Source organism: Epinephelus fuscoguttatus, linkage group LG11 (assembly GCF_011397635.1).
Source record: "Epinephelus fuscoguttatus linkage group LG11, E.fuscoguttatus.final_Chr_v1".
Taxonomy (NCBI): Eukaryota; Metazoa; Chordata; class Actinopteri; order Perciformes; family Serranidae; genus Epinephelus; species Epinephelus fuscoguttatus.
In genome coordinates this window covers 13,581,582-13,596,915 of record NC_064762.1, presented here as the reverse complement: position 1 = coordinate 13,596,915, position 15,334 = coordinate 13,581,582, and the positions used below count along the sequence as shown (strand labels likewise).

The following is a 15,334-nucleotide window of genomic DNA, read 5'->3' as shown; positions in this document are numbered from 1 at the left end:
GTTTGGGCGCTGCTTGGGCAGAGACGGAAGGTATTTTGTGATGGCGTGTTACTGCATCTCACCGGTTAAGGGGCTAAAATTAGCACATTCACCTGAGTGTTATGTTTCCATCAATGCCGATCAGAGCTGGAGCCGATAAAGACCCGAGACTACTGCAGAGTCATTTAACCTGGGTGTGAATGCTGATTTTAACCTTTTACATTATGTTGAAAAGCCAGATGTTTGTAGGTTTTTTTGTGCAGTGGAAAAGGCGGGCAATCAGATGTAAGGGTACTCAGGTGGACAAAAATCATTAGTTGTGTGGGGAAACACGTACATGAGCAACACAAAGCCATAGTTAGTAGAAAAGTAGTCACAGAAAAGAGCAGTTAGAATTATTCAAGATCCAAGAGAACACAGCAAAACGATTTTTATTAAGTCAGGCCTATTGGATCTTCAAGATTTAGTTAAGTTACAGATACTTTTAGTTATGTGTTTATTTTTGTTTCAAAGGACGAGGAGGGAAATTTCACTTTAAGCACCAGTGTGCTTGGACTACATTAAAGCAGATGTGTGCCTCAGTCGTTGGCGTCAAACTGTGGAATTCTCTACAGAATGATTTAAAGGGTTATATAAATATTTCTCAGTTCAAGAAAATGAAAGAAAGAATATTTAGACTGTATGAAATTGTCGGGTAGGATCTGTCCTCTTTGTTGAAGATGAATTATTGTGTATGGCTCACTTTTCTTTTTTTTTCTTCTGAAGTTACTGTAAGTATTGGTTATTAATTACCTAATTGGCAGACTATGTGGTTTTATATTTATGTTCTGAGAAAGGGGCAGGCAAAATACGTTTTTTTTTTTCCTTCTCCCTGCTTGTTTTTGGTCACGGAATGTGTGTTAGAGTTGTTTAGAGCGTGAATCTGATTTTTGTAAATTAACATGAGCAGGACAGATAAAAATGAAATGAAAGTGCTAGCACTCATTTCAATTTTACACACTGGTTATGGTCAGAAAAAGATCATGTTTTGGCTTTAAATACCCAGTTTGGGGGGCACAATCCCGGCAGGAAAAGCAGCGATGTCATGAGAAATCAAACCGCTTTTTGTGCCTAAAAGGCTGCTTGAAACACAGCAATGACTCGCTAAACCACAACTGGTTTTGTTGTTTGTTGGCCTTGAACGGTGTCTTGCCTAGGTCTTACACCATACACCATCCCCTCAACCTCCTGATGACAAACATATATGTGGTTAACATTTTCTTCTGGTGAATGTGCTGAATATTTGCCAGACAAGTTCAATCAATCACAGAAAATTACAAACATTACTTTTAGCCTGAAACGATTCCACTCTACACCTTCGCTGATATCATTTGAGCGCTGGAAACGTAACACTTCATAATGATGTGAACATCACCCCTGGTTATAATAACTCCTTATATATTTATTAAAAAGTGAAACATCACTCAGAGCAGATATTATACCCTCAAAGCTCATATAAGAAGGGTATGTAGGTCTTGTGGTTGCTATATCAACAGCGTAAACACTATTTTGGGCGAGGTGTGAACAGGCGCAGCTGCCACCACAGTTCTTGAGGGCAGCAGCAGCAAATGAGGTGAAAACTGCCCTTAGAATTATTTTCAATACAAAACATGACATATTATCAGAGGTAACACGAAACCTAATTTGAGGCATTGACAACGCTTCCTTTATTATTAGTTTGCGAGTCAGGAGAAATGCTTTCCTGCTTCAGCCAGGACTAAAATTGTGATATTATCCTTTGGTATTCAGAATTTCTCTACAATAAAAACAATGCAAACCGAGCTGAATCAACCACAAGGCCGCATGTGTTCTCTTCCTCATACACACACACACACACACACAGAAATTTACAACTCACCAGGGCCTTTCTTATAACCATTAAATCCCAATTGCCAAACATTAAATTCCACGACTAGGAAGTACATCAGTGCCCACAAACCGCTATCTGTAAAACGCCTGGGCTCCTATGGCTCTGTGGGAGTCTGGCTCCACATGGAGTGTGTGTGTGTGCTCGTGCCAGCTTTTGTTTGACTGCCAAACAAGAATATCAGAATGGACTCTGCAGGCTGCAGGAGTGGGACGCAAAGGCCCGCACAGGCACGCTGGTGGCTTATGCTGGTGCCCACAGGAAACGACATCACCCAATAAAAATGTGTAGCCTTGGCCACATAGGATGATCCCAGATCAGAGCCAAGAGCTATTAAAATAAAGGGAACTATAAACAGTGTAGCTGTTATGTGAGAAGGCAAGACCACCAAATAAGTTCAAAATGAAGTTTGGAATAAACATCAGTCTAAGTAAGAAATCACCACATTAAATTATGATTAAACTAATGTAAGAATTAGCAATTAATGGCCTTTAATGTATTTTTAATATGTACTACATTGAACGATTTTTCATGTATGCGATCATCATCATAAATTGACCATAACATTCCTATAGCAGCTGATGTAATGTTAATGTAATATACTGAGGGACATGAAGCTTATTTTAATGGGGCGCTTATTTTGAGTCGCATTTTATGAAACTGTGTAAAAGTCAAATTTATAGATAAAACAAGTCCTCTAAAAAGTAAGGGTGTGAGTTTGGAGGTATTTCAGAAATGCACAATCTGCACTTAAGGTCAGGGCAAGCTTCACTGATAATGTTATATTTTCATCTTTATCTCAGACTGCCTTATATTTGTTACAGAAGCGCTTTGCATTTACAAAAGAGAAAACTAGAATCGCCACGTTGTCCTACGCCTTTGCACACCGGTCACGTTTCTCTTACAGTTTATATCCATGTCTGTGAAAATATGGATGCTTCACACACAATTACCCCGCTGCAGCACAGAAGATCTATACAATCAGAGCAGTTTCGAGATTAAAGTCACCAATTCAGTATCTGACAGTATCTTGCGCATGATACTATAATGTCAGAGTGAAGTTGACCTTTGACCTTTTAGATATAAAATGTCATCACCTCATCTTTATGTGTGATTAGACATCTTTGCAAAATGTTGTCATAATTAGCAAACATTTTCTGTGAGGTCACACGGACCTTGACCTTTGACCACCAAATTCTAAACAGTTTATTATTTAGTCCAAGTGAACGTTTGTGTCAAAAGAAACTCCCTGAAGGTGTTCATGAGATAGCGTGTTTACAGGAATGAGACAGGTGCAAAGTCACATTGACCTTTGATGACCAAATTCTAATCAGTTCATTTTTGTGTCCAAGTGAACATTTGTGCCAAATTTGAAAACAATCCTGCAAGGTGTTCTTTAAAATATTGCGTTCACAAGAATAAGACGGATGGACAACCCAAACACAAGATGCCTCTTGCTACAACTATGGCCACAGTGGAGACAAGGTCACAGTAAACTTGACCTTTGACCTATGACCACAAAACTCATATCAGCTCATCGTTTAGTTAAAAGAAGAGGTTTGTGCCAAATTTGAAAAAATTCCCTCAAGGTGGTGTTAAGATATCATGTTCACGAGAATGGGACGGATGGACAACCCAAAAACTTGATGCCTCCGGCTACAAGTATCGCCGCAGCAGAGGCGTAAAAAATAGACACTTTGCCCTCTAATTTTGAGTTCATTACAAGATTACAAAGTGTGAAGATTCATCGCCAAAATCAGTCCTGTGTCATCCCAGCTGTTACCTGGAATTCTACTTCAGCAGACAGAAAGAAAATGGATGGACAGACTGACACAGAATGGCTAAAGAAATCAAAACACAGCCAGTGAAGGCAGGATCTTACCTTGCCATATTTCTGTGCGTAGGAGCCTGTGAGCAGAGAGTGGAAGACGATGATTGTCTCGTCCAGATCCCACACAAACACCCTCTGGAGAACAAAACAAAAAGTGAAGCAATTAGAGATGTGCTTTACAAATGTGCATCTTTTTAGCCCATATGTGCACTCATGCTCAAGTGGACAGTGACATGGGTGGTCCTGCTCTCTATCAGCCTCTCCTCTGTTGTTCTGAGACTTCAGTGAGCGGCGAGGACGACGATCAAAGGGAATACCACATATCCACCGAGATTTGAATGGAATATTCAGCAAGTACTCTAAGTGCAGCGTCGAGTGGGTGTTTTTGGGTCCCTTACCTCCAGGTCGCTGTCGGGGGGAGGGGAGGGGTTGTTCTTGCGGCCTCTGCCCCGGGACTTGGACCCCCCACTCCGGCAGGCACGGTCGTCCAGCTCTTTGATGGGTGTGGAGGGGCTCTGCACTGTATCAAAGTCCCCTGAGAGTGTATGCAAACACAGGCAGGGCTAAACATTTAAAATTTACAAATGATCAAATGTCTCTCTGAAACTGCACCAGCAATCACAAGCTATATTCTCCGCATTAAAGCAGCCGTAATGATGTGGCTTGAGCTGATCCCACAGGTGTTCTGGGGTTGTATCCACTTCAGGAAAAGCGATAACTCAGACTTCGTACAGCAATAAGCCATCTTGTCAGGCTTAATAATTCAATGTAATTGGCACAACAGATCAACTTAAAGACTACCGAGGAACCTAAACAAAAGTCCCGTTGCTGCTCTGACTGATTCATGATAACACGCGATGTAAGGATTTAACGGAGGAGGGGAGAGACGGAGCTGTGCAATAAATTAGAAAAGTTAGGTAATCTGATGCTTCTTGCAAAGATACAAAATTCGGCAGGAGCACACACACATTTTTGCGCACACACACACACCCTCCTAATGCCATATGCTCCCACTGCTGTGTGGTAACTAGAACCAGACTCTAGGCTTCAGCGCTCATATTGTTATGTCTCAATCAGGGAGAGAGGGAGAGACCAAGAGAGAGGGGGTGGATAAAGACTCGAAGGGCATGTGAGCGACCAAAAAAAAACCCAAAAAACAACAGATACCAAGTGTAACTCTGAGAGAAGTGAAATAGTGAGAAAAGCAACAAGAGGGAAAGTGCCAGTGACAGGAAGAATGATAAGCTCCTTTAATCAGGCTTCCTGAATTACAGCCAAGATAAACCAAAGGAAAAAAATGTGAAAAAAAGAAACAAAAAATAGAATATCGAGCCATATTTCTGTACATGTGGGTTTACTTGAGCTCTGTCTTATTTTCTCTTCTCTTCTCTTTCTCTGACTTGTCGGCTAAAGTGCAATATTTAACATAACTTCAGCCTAATCAAAGTCTCAGAGGCTAATGTAAACATATGCCGATCCTCCAATTAGCGGGTGCGATGCCAGGTAACTATGGCTACGGCCTGAAGTTACTTCCTGCTCTTCATCATGGGTGAAAGAGAGTTTTTGAACTCAGTTACCCAAACTGTGGTATTTTCCTACTGGAAACAAGATTATGGAGCCAGTATCAAGGAATGGTGAGAAATTTGACATTTGTTTGCATATTTAGGAGGTTAGAAGGATTGTGGTTGAGCGTTGGTGCTGTTTCTTTTTTCATACAAACCTGGGTGAAGTTCAGCAGCCTGCCCGGTCATGGCAGGGGCGGGATCTTGCAGCTGGTAGGCTGCCGTGGAGCCCGTGCCATCCACGCTGTTGGAAGTCATGTAAGTCCCGTAGGTGGAGGCGGAATAATACTGGGCATACTGGTTTTGGCCAAACGTCGTATATGAGGGATAATCCTGCAGAGAACAACACGAATTGTGAGCACATAAGAGTACAAAGACAACAAAAACAACGACAAAAACTAGAAAAGTGCACCCAGTAAAGTGCCGATCCCCAGGCAGGTGGCCGCCTGAGCTATCCACGGCGACACCAGGCAATTCTTGTAATTTCAGAATATTGGGCCGTTATGCCGCATTGCTGTGTTGTAAACAAGGTACGATTGCGGAATGGGGGGGATAGAGTGGTCTTGCCTTTGATCCACCATGAGACTCAGTAACAGTGCTGGCACGGTGTCTGTATAAACAGGACAAGGACCATGGGCAGGATGGGTGTGATGGTTTGAAGACGTGTTACGTGTGCAACCACACCGAGGGAGATTTTAAAAGTAGCTGTTAGCATTAGTGGTTCTGGAGAGATTCTGGAGCCCCTGGAGCCACAATATGACAGGGATGGTAAATGATCGTTATTGCCATGTCATGTTAATGTGGTTATTTAGGATGCACTACCGATGAATATGTCACACTAGAGGTCGACAGTGTTGGGTCACATGACATCCCTGTCGCGCCTCTTTTGATTTGCCGATGCCGGGATGCAGTGTATAATCACATACTGGAGCGGAATGTTGCCTCCATTGTTTGGTTCTGTGCAAAAATGCAAAGAAGGCATAAAGAATGGACTTTGTAGCGGCTCTATAGTGCAACCTATGTGTAAAGATGGCTTTCGTCTGGAGGCTTCAGCACAGCAAAGTAGGAAATAACAACAATCAACCCAATGAAAACAGACAAAAAAGAAAAGCCTACTTACTCCTAGAAGCAAGGAAGAATGATCAAATCAACAAAATCTGCAAGTCTACACAATCAGACAGGTAAAATGCTCCACTTCTGAAACACTTCCGATGTGGTTTGACACCATGTGGAGGACAGAACAAAACAGTGTCACAGTTACGCCTGGTGGAATTGTCCCTTCCAGCTCCCTTACAGTCATGATGATGGTAAGGATATCAAAAACAAGGACTACTTCATCTCGTAACTTCCTGACTTTAGTGGACCGTAACATATCGGTACTGGGATTCATCTGCAGATGCTCCAGTTCAAAATAAGACCTTCTCTATGAATGTCAGGTTTTGAAACATGACAAAAGCCAAAATGTGGCCTGCAAAAGACAGTAAGGCTTGTTGTTTTTAGCTGAGGCAATTTTCAGAAAACTTGCGGCCCCTAGGAGTGAGGACTCAATGGTCATTTTAAAACAGTCAGTAAAACAAGTTTTTCAACAATCACGAATCACATTAACTAAAAGAGATCCTTGAGCATACATTCATACACGTGCACACAAAATATGAGGCTGATTGGTCCAGTAGTTTGTGATATTAGCTGCAGACAGACAGATACACACACTCGCCCACACACGACCAAATGCATGATCCCCTCCAGACGGAAAAAAAAAAAACTCAAGAAAATTGAGATGTTTCCCTTGTCTGGCGAGGTTCAGACTGACTTTTGAAGAGATATTTTACAAGTGTTCCTTCCCATTTCTCTAATCTTTTATTCCCTCCATTCTGTAGTTTATATCTCCGAAACAATTAAAGCCTTGTGTTGCTGCTTTTTACTGACCCAGTGGAGATGGGCGCTTTTATGAGTCAGCTCTCTAAACCTGTCACTACGTCCATCTCTACAAGTCCTTATAAAGTGGAGCACACCACATGAATGCACACACACACACATTCACAGTTGGCATGCAGTCAGCAAAGTGTGTACGCAAGCAGATTCACACATACTGTGCACACACAGACTCGCTGTCTATCAGCCTCTCTTTCCCCTTCCCTCTCTTGCTTGCTTTCTCACACACGCACACTATATTCCCCTTAACCCACCCACACGAGCCAAACCTTGACTTTTCTTCCTGTAAACAGCCACATCTATCATAGTGGAACATTAAAATCCCCCTTTAAGCATTTTACTACCACAATGCAATTCATCATATGGACACAGAGAAATATCCAGAACAAAACACTCTTTCACAAAGACTAATTGTCTGTTTCTCTCCTACGTTTGTCCCCGTTGCGAGGTCACAGTGTAATTAGGTTTTATTTCTCGAACGAGGAAAAGTTGCGTGGGAGCGTGACTGTGAAACCACTTCTGCTCTCAAATACAATCGCAACTGCGCCATACAGAATCCTCATCTTCAGTTTTAGCCAAGCGCATAATGAGGAAAACGACATTCACTTGACTATTCAGACCAAACATGTTGCATGGCTGATCTGCTCTGGCAAGAACTCCTGTGGGAAATGGGCTTTCTTATTGAGCCTGGGAAAATGTGTGTTATTTAAGCTAACTTTCAGCTGGACTGTACCAGCGGTTCAGGTTTAAACTAAAGGACAAATGTCCACGCACACACTTGGTATTAGGACACTGAGGTACCTGCTGTGTGGCAGTGTAGTTGGCGGGGTTGGACACTGAGTTGTTGGTGGCGTAGAGGCCTGAGGAAGGAGTGAAACTGGAACCTTGGGACAAAAAGAAGAGGAAAAATGGAGACAGAATACACTTAAAGTGTGAGCAAAGTCATAGCATTGAAAGGTTAAGATAATTTCAGCAAGAATGTAAAATACCGAAGATATTTCCTTCATTTTCTTAATAGGAAAAGATTATTAAATTGAGGTGGGAGTGACCAGTGAGTCATCAAATACCGAGGTGTTTGATAGTATATGTTTCCAACTGACCTGGCATCTGATAGGGTGAGTACGCAGTCTGTCCGGGCTGAGGCGTGGTGAAGCCAGGGCTGTAACTGAGGCCTGTCTGCAGAGGAGACTGACTCTGAGCCAGGCCGGTCTCTGTCTTAATGCCCGGCAGCATCACACCGAGGTCTGTGACAAGAAATAAAAAGATCATACAGTGTTTGCATACGTTACAGTATCAGGAAACTGCACTGAAAAAAGAGGAAGATTAACAGAATTTATTGTCTTGAAACAACATATTTTAAGATAAAAAAGATAATCCTTTATTTGTCCCACAGCGGGGAGAGTGCAAAGAAAAAGAAGATAAACAAAAATCAAGATATAATAAAAAAGTACACATTTGAAAAAGCAAAAATATAGTACACAGACTGGACAGTTTCATTCACATTATTGCACAAGCCATCATCATTTTTTAAATAATTTACTTGCACTGAGCTCTAGTTATGTTAGGTTTTTTTATGTTTGATTTGGCTTCCAAAGATCTCACTATGTCATGCTTGTAGGGGTAGGAATATTGAATTTCTCACTGAGTATAATTTTTGTGTGTGTGTGTTTTTTGACATATTTTTGAAGTCAATTTTTGTTGGCTTGCTATTCATGTGGTCAAGTCACAACACTCAATTAGAAGAAAAAAACAAAACAAAACGAGAAAAGTAAATTTTAATCTGTGTTTTTGCACTTCTGTTTCCTGTAATAACTTCACGAAACATGTCTAAGGATTTTTGTGCACCGTTGTCTTTATGTCAATGTCAGCTGGTCTTTGTAATCATGTTTAATTGCCTTTTTTTTTTTTTGCATTTTTATGGTTCACTTCTAGTATATATTAACATATTTTTGGGCTTTTCTTTGTAGCAATCTTATTTTGTGTTTTATATTTCTTGTTTTAGAGCTTTACATTTTTATTCTTTATTTTTGTACTGTGTTGTCTGTCTGTGACTTCTGTTGCTGCCTGTCTTGGCCCGGACATTCTTGAAAAAGAGATTTTTAATCTCAAAAGGTTTTTCTGGTTAAACAGAAAAAATAAATGAATAAGAACTTGAATTTTGTGGTTTTGTCCTTTTATAATCATTCAGAAAACTTCCAACAATGTTTCCCTCTATAAAAGTATCCCAATAAGGTTCCCACTGAGTACATTTTTAAAGGAATACTTCATCCCCAAATGACCATTTGTTTATCAGTTACTCACCTTGTGTTAGATTACATTTGTGAAGAAATCGCTGTTTATCTCTCATTCCTATGGTGAACTAAGAACCCAAAAAATTGAGAAAATACGGTATGAATTGAAGTCATAGGGGTCCACCTTTAACAACAGCAAACTAAATCAGAAAATCAGTTTACAAACTCTCACGTAACACGTGTAGTATAATCTAAATTTCAATCATCCAGTCGTATAAACATTTAAAAAAAAATGCATCTAGTCTCTCTTCAAAGCCAGGCTCCACTGACAAAAGTAGTAATTTTACCTCCCTACACATGGGAGCTGCTGATCTACAGCTGTCTCAATCAGTTGGTAAGTTTGTGTTATTATGTGAATTTGGTGTTTTCAAATGATCAGATTCGCCAAAGTCACACAATAACACAAATAAACTAACTGACCGGTAGACCAGCAGCTCCTGTGTTCAGCAAGGTAAAATTACTGTTTTTCTCAACGGAGTCTGGCTTTGAAGGGAGCATAGACAAGTTTCACTTTCCCTGGACCCCTATGACTTCCATTCAACAAGAACTTTTTTGTTTTTGGATTCTTTGTTCACCATGGAGGCATGTGAGAAAAACAAAGCTTTCTTCACAAATTCAAAGTAACACAGGGCGAGTAATTGATCTACATATAAACATTTGGGGTGTGAAGTTTTCCTTTAATGTGTTTTTTTTGTTTGTTTGTTTTTGACACATGACCTGTAGTTTAACTTCAGTAAATCTTTTTAAGTGCACTGGACACTTTTCATTCTTATTTTGTAAAGTTAATTATAAAATAAATGTGCTTCTTAGATGTGTTAGTTGGTGTAGGTACTGCGTGTCTTTATAAATGTGTGTTCATTGATACCATAGGTGGACAGTCCGTATGCCTGTCCTGTCTGGGAGTACGCAGTGTAGACGGTTGACTGCTGCATGCTGCTGAACTGGGGTTGCCCGGCGTACGTCGGCATGGGAGGGGCTGCTGGTGTGGAGAGAATGTGCGGGTAGGGCCTGGGAGAGAAGAGGAGATAAAAGACACATGATGACAGTATAAAACAACAAGGATGAAGTATAGCATTCGGTATGTTGATAAGAATTCTTAGAAAGCAGCGTCTGTTGTGTAAAAAGCTCGACTTACTTTGATGGGTAGAGGGGAGGGGAGTACTGGTGGGCTGAACGAGGGCTGTACCCGCTGCTGGTGATTACTAAAAACAGCACAATAATCAAAAACAACGAGGTTATGGATGGTGTCAACTCAAATCTTCTGTTTCCTTTCACATTCAACAAAACCACTCCTGAGCAGCACAATTCAAGGCCTCTGGCTTGTTTGAGTTGAAATGCTGTTCCAGTAAACATAATTTGAAGCATTTTGAGTGGAGTCGAGCCAAGTTCTCCCCCTTCAGAGAGCGGCGAAACCCTTACAGCGGGCCTCAGAGTAAAACACAATGTCTGTTTGTGGTCATTGAGATGTCAGAGCTCAACACTGACAAACTCCCCGCTGCTCCTAAACCCTCGCTGTGTGTTGCCTAATGGTTTTTTGTCTCAGCGTATGTCTGTGTGTGTGTGTGTGTGTGTGTGTGTTTTGCAGCGTGAAGGAGCACGGGGTCGTGTGCGTGTCTAAAAAAAAGACAAGTGTAAAAATGTCTCTCGCGCTCTCTCATCCCTCTGCCAGCCTTTGATGACGACATCCAAGGACAGGCAATACTTCATGGGATTAAAGCTTTCAGCAGGCCTACTGCTGAGCTGAAATGGATGATTGTGTTTGTATGTGTGTCTGAGAAAACAGAGTGACATGGAGCCGACTACAAAGACATGCAAATTTGTTTTTTCCTCCAGATGAGAAAATAGTGCATGAGTGTATTTATGTGGGGAAGATGTGTATGTGTGTTACCTGAGCCTGCGTATGTGTCCAGTGCTGTGTCGCCTGTCGTAGTGACTGTATCGCTGTTGTTCATAGGCTCTGTTTTCACTTAAGGAAGGAGGGAGAAGATGTGTGTTAGGGGAGGCCAAAAAGGAAGTACCATCAAACACACACACACACACACATACACACACACACACACACACACACACACACACACACACAAAGAAGCTACCATGCAGTTCCAGTACGGGAGCAAATGCTGTGTGCAGGGTTCCCACTATAATTGATGTAAATTTCCACAGCTTTTTATAACCAATCCAAACACAGCCATGAGCTAGAAATTTGATTCTAGGTCATTCCTTCTTTTTTGGCATTGATTAAAGGAACAGTGTGTAAAATTTAAGGGGATTTAGTGACATCTAGTGGTGAGCATTGCAGATTGCAACCAGCTGAAACTTCTCCAGGTTAGAATTCCTTCATTGTTCATTGTTTTTATCAGGAGCCGAATTTTCCGCAGAGGTCTCTTCCTTTCCAAAGCAAATGCATCCAATGATTCAAACCGGTAGAACACAGATAAAGCAGTTTCAGGTTACAAATCAGTTCTTCTCCGATGCTGTTTGGTATGCTGGATGAACGCTAGCCCAGCACCTGCTAATGTGAGCTCACCTTTGTCTCTGATAAGTTAAGATCCAGACATTCAGGAGATGTTTACTGGGAGCCAAATTATCTGCAGAGGTCTCTTCCTCTTTGAAATAAACAGACCAGGTGACTTAAACCAGTCAGAAAAATCAGTGCTTTTACAACGCTCTCATTCTGAAGGGGCGGCTAACTATAGTGGCCGATGCCAAACCGCGAAATCGGGATTGGCCCCATCCAAAAGTGGTTGTTGTTGCTCAATCTGGACTTCTGTAGAAACATGGCGATGCAGCATGGCTATCTCCTTTGATCAAGATCTGCGTCCTGTGTAGATATGTCAGTGTGTGCAAATGAATGGTGTTAAGGTGCCCTCCCCATGCTGCCAGCTACTGGAGCTCCCTGCCCGTCCACCAGCCAAAATCTGCCAGATGACACATTCTGACTTGTTCTGGCGTGTTTTGTCTGGCGACATGTAGGCAAGGATTTAGTGGCATCGGGTGGTGAGGATTGCAGATTTCAACAAGCTGAAACCTCTCGCGGTAAGAATTCCTTCAGTGTTCACTGTTCAGGAGGTTTTTACTGGGAGCTGAATTATCCACAGAGGTCTTCTCCTCTCTAAAACAAATGGACTAAGTCATTTTAACTGGTAAAAACACTGAATAAAGCAGTTTCACTTGGCCTTATCTAGAGCCAGGTTTAGTTTGTCTGTTCTGGGCTACTGTAGAAACATGGAGGTGAATATGGTGATCTCTCATAGCTTCCTATGTAGATATAAACGTTCTTACTTACATTCTAAGGTAACAAAAACACAACGATCCTTATTTTCAGGTGATTATACATTCCATTTCTGCCATTATATCTCCCTAAATCCTACTCACTGGAATCAGTTTTAAAAATGTACTCATGCAATGATCCTTCAGCAAGATCTCCTGATAATAACTTACTTCCCCAACACATTCATCAAAGTCCTGAGGTTCTCATAAATGTGTTGACTGGTGGGAACCCTGCAACTGTAAAGCAACTCCACACACACTGTGATAAATCCAATGGGATCCAAAGAGCAGGGATCAGGGAACACTGCACAGCAAAATAAAGTCATTGCAACTCTGGCACAAAAACACATCAGACCTAGGACCAGCCTAAACTATAGAAACCCATTCCTTTTGCATTTAAGGTCACACTGTATAATTTCTGGCCTTGAGTTCACACACATGCACCTCTGTACCATAGTCCTTGGAGCCCGGGGCAGGGGGCGGGCTGCTGCAGCCCAACAGCCAATCTGCCGTGTTTAGAACTGTCATGTTTTCACCTAAAGGGGTGCAAGGTGGGAAGGTGGTGAGGATACGACGACACACTGAGAACCAGATGCTATAGTCTCAGGTATATGGGACATGGTGCTGATCTTAAAAAGCAGACATTTGTATTGTAAAAGGTATTTTGAAAGAAATAGTTTGACATTTTGGGGGATAGGCTTATTTGCTTTCTTGCCAGGAGTTATACGTAAGTACCACTCTCATGTCTGTATGCTAAATATGAAGGTGGAGCCAGGAAACTGCTAGCTTAGCTTAGCATAAAAATGAAAGGAGAGGGAAACAGTTAAGCCCAAGCCAACATTTGTATGTGGGCCACCTGTAGGTAGTAAATAAGCTGAAAAATGGGCCCTATATTGGATTGTCCACATGTTCCATATTGACCCTATGACATTTACCCACATGGGTCATGATGGGGCTACCACACATAGTGGATATGGGTTCAAAATGAGCATCTTATCTGGGGCCCACTTGGGTAAACCCACCCATATGGGCAAATGTCATGGGGCCAAGATGGAGCCTATGAACAGTCCCATCGGGGGCCCATTTTTCAGCCCATTTACTACCCAAATGGGCCCCAGATACAGATGTTGGCTGGGGTCTGATTTGAGTAGGGTGCTTGACACTTTTGATGAGTGTGGCTCAACAGAAATTAAAAAGTAACGCAACGTTTTCAATTCATGCTTCGGCAAGAGGCTTCACTCATCTCCATGGTAACCAGAAGCTTGTTTGGTTACAATATATCATCCCGATTGGTACATCGTAGATTCTGAAGGCCATTTGTTCTGTATCTATTTTTGTGATACTTTGTGTCCTCTTGCATTTTAAAAATGGAGGGATTTGATTACATAGGTGAGTTAATAAAGGAGGAGGAGGAGATTTTAAAGTTACGTACAACATGAGCGCAAGAAAAGAGTGGTAAGTGCATCCCTAACCCCCCCACCCCCCCACCCACCTCCCCGTGACCTCTAACAGGATAAACATTTACAGAAAATGAATGAATGATTGAATGAATGAATGAATGGACAAGACAGGAGAAAAGTCAACGGGAGCAAGTGGAGCGGGAATCATAACAACAATAGGTTAGTTTTTATCTATAGAAATGCGCAGTTCTAAAATGAATAAACGCTATCTCTTTCTTAACATAATTTGGGACAGGACAGTTCTGTAACAGACTGTTCTATATTGTGTGTCCCTCTTGAGTTACCGTAGGGCATAGAAAGTTTTGGGGCAACATTACGTTGATTTAGTGGGCTCATGCATGTGTGAGAGTTTTGGTGTGAAGAAAATAAACGGGGATGAGGACAGTGTAACTGCTCGAACAGAAATCGCTGCCCATTTATTTTCTTCACACCTGCCCTACGGCAACTCAAGAGGGACACACACTATGGAACAGTCTGTTAAAGTTTTGGTTTTTTACTCTGTCATGGGATTGTGATGGGACAGGAGTAAAAATCCACTCCCATGTCACCTTCTAGTGTACAGTGAATTTTGGAGCTTTTACACTGTAAACGGCTGCCTGCTGAGGCAGGAAACTATTTTGATGAGAGTGGAGCAAAAAAAAAAGCAAAGTCATGGGTCGTAAAGACAAAAACAATGAGCTGAAAGGTGCTAAAATGCTCATGTGAGTGAGGGGAACTGCAGAGTTGGACACCTTTTACATACAAGTAGTCATGTGATCTATTGTGTCAATAAATATACTGATTGTAGCTGCTTTTACAGAGATATGAGAGCGAAATAAGTCTTTCCATCTAACTCTCGACAGCAATAACACATATTTTCCAAACTATTCTTAAAAGAGAAGCACACCTGTTAACAGCCTTAACATCCTCCATGCTGTTTTATTAAGTTACTTTTCTTGTTTCCCTTTCTGAACATGATTAAAACTCATCATCAGTGACCATCTGAGAACTCCATTTAATTCAGGACAAGTTCATTAATCCCCTCTGGGAGCAATACGACCCATTGGACAAGCCCTAATGAAGACAAATGAGTTGCTATGGAGATGGCCCGCGGGCCCTAGCTC

At 41.6% G+C, this 15,334-nt stretch overlaps 1 protein-coding gene across 4 annotated transcripts in view; it reads right to left on the bottom strand.

The window, feature by feature from the left end:
* The window catches only part of eya4 (EYA transcriptional coactivator and phosphatase 4), a 79,465-nt gene that overhangs the window by 18,433 nt on the left and 45,698 nt on the right, over positions 1 to 15,334 (bottom strand). For 3 of the 4 annotated variants that reach the window (XM_049589153.1, XM_049589152.1, XM_049589155.1), the window contains 9 exons: positions 13,224 to 13,307; positions 11,390 to 11,467; positions 10,637 to 10,703; positions 10,367 to 10,509; positions 8,311 to 8,454; positions 8,012 to 8,094; positions 5,437 to 5,611; positions 4,115 to 4,251; positions 3,768 to 3,851 (listed from right to left, as the gene is read on the bottom strand). In XM_049589153.1, coding sequence (XP_049445110.1) covers positions 3,768 to 3,851; positions 4,115 to 4,251; positions 5,437 to 5,611; positions 8,012 to 8,094; positions 8,311 to 8,454; positions 10,367 to 10,509; positions 10,637 to 10,703; positions 11,390 to 11,467; positions 13,224 to 13,307 — 995 coding nt within the window. The remainder of the gene's footprint in view (positions 1 to 3,767; positions 3,852 to 4,114; positions 4,252 to 5,436; positions 5,612 to 8,011; positions 8,095 to 8,310; positions 8,455 to 10,366; positions 10,510 to 10,636; positions 10,704 to 11,389; positions 11,468 to 13,223; positions 13,308 to 15,334) is intronic. The other variant, XM_049589154.1, reaches the window with a different exon arrangement.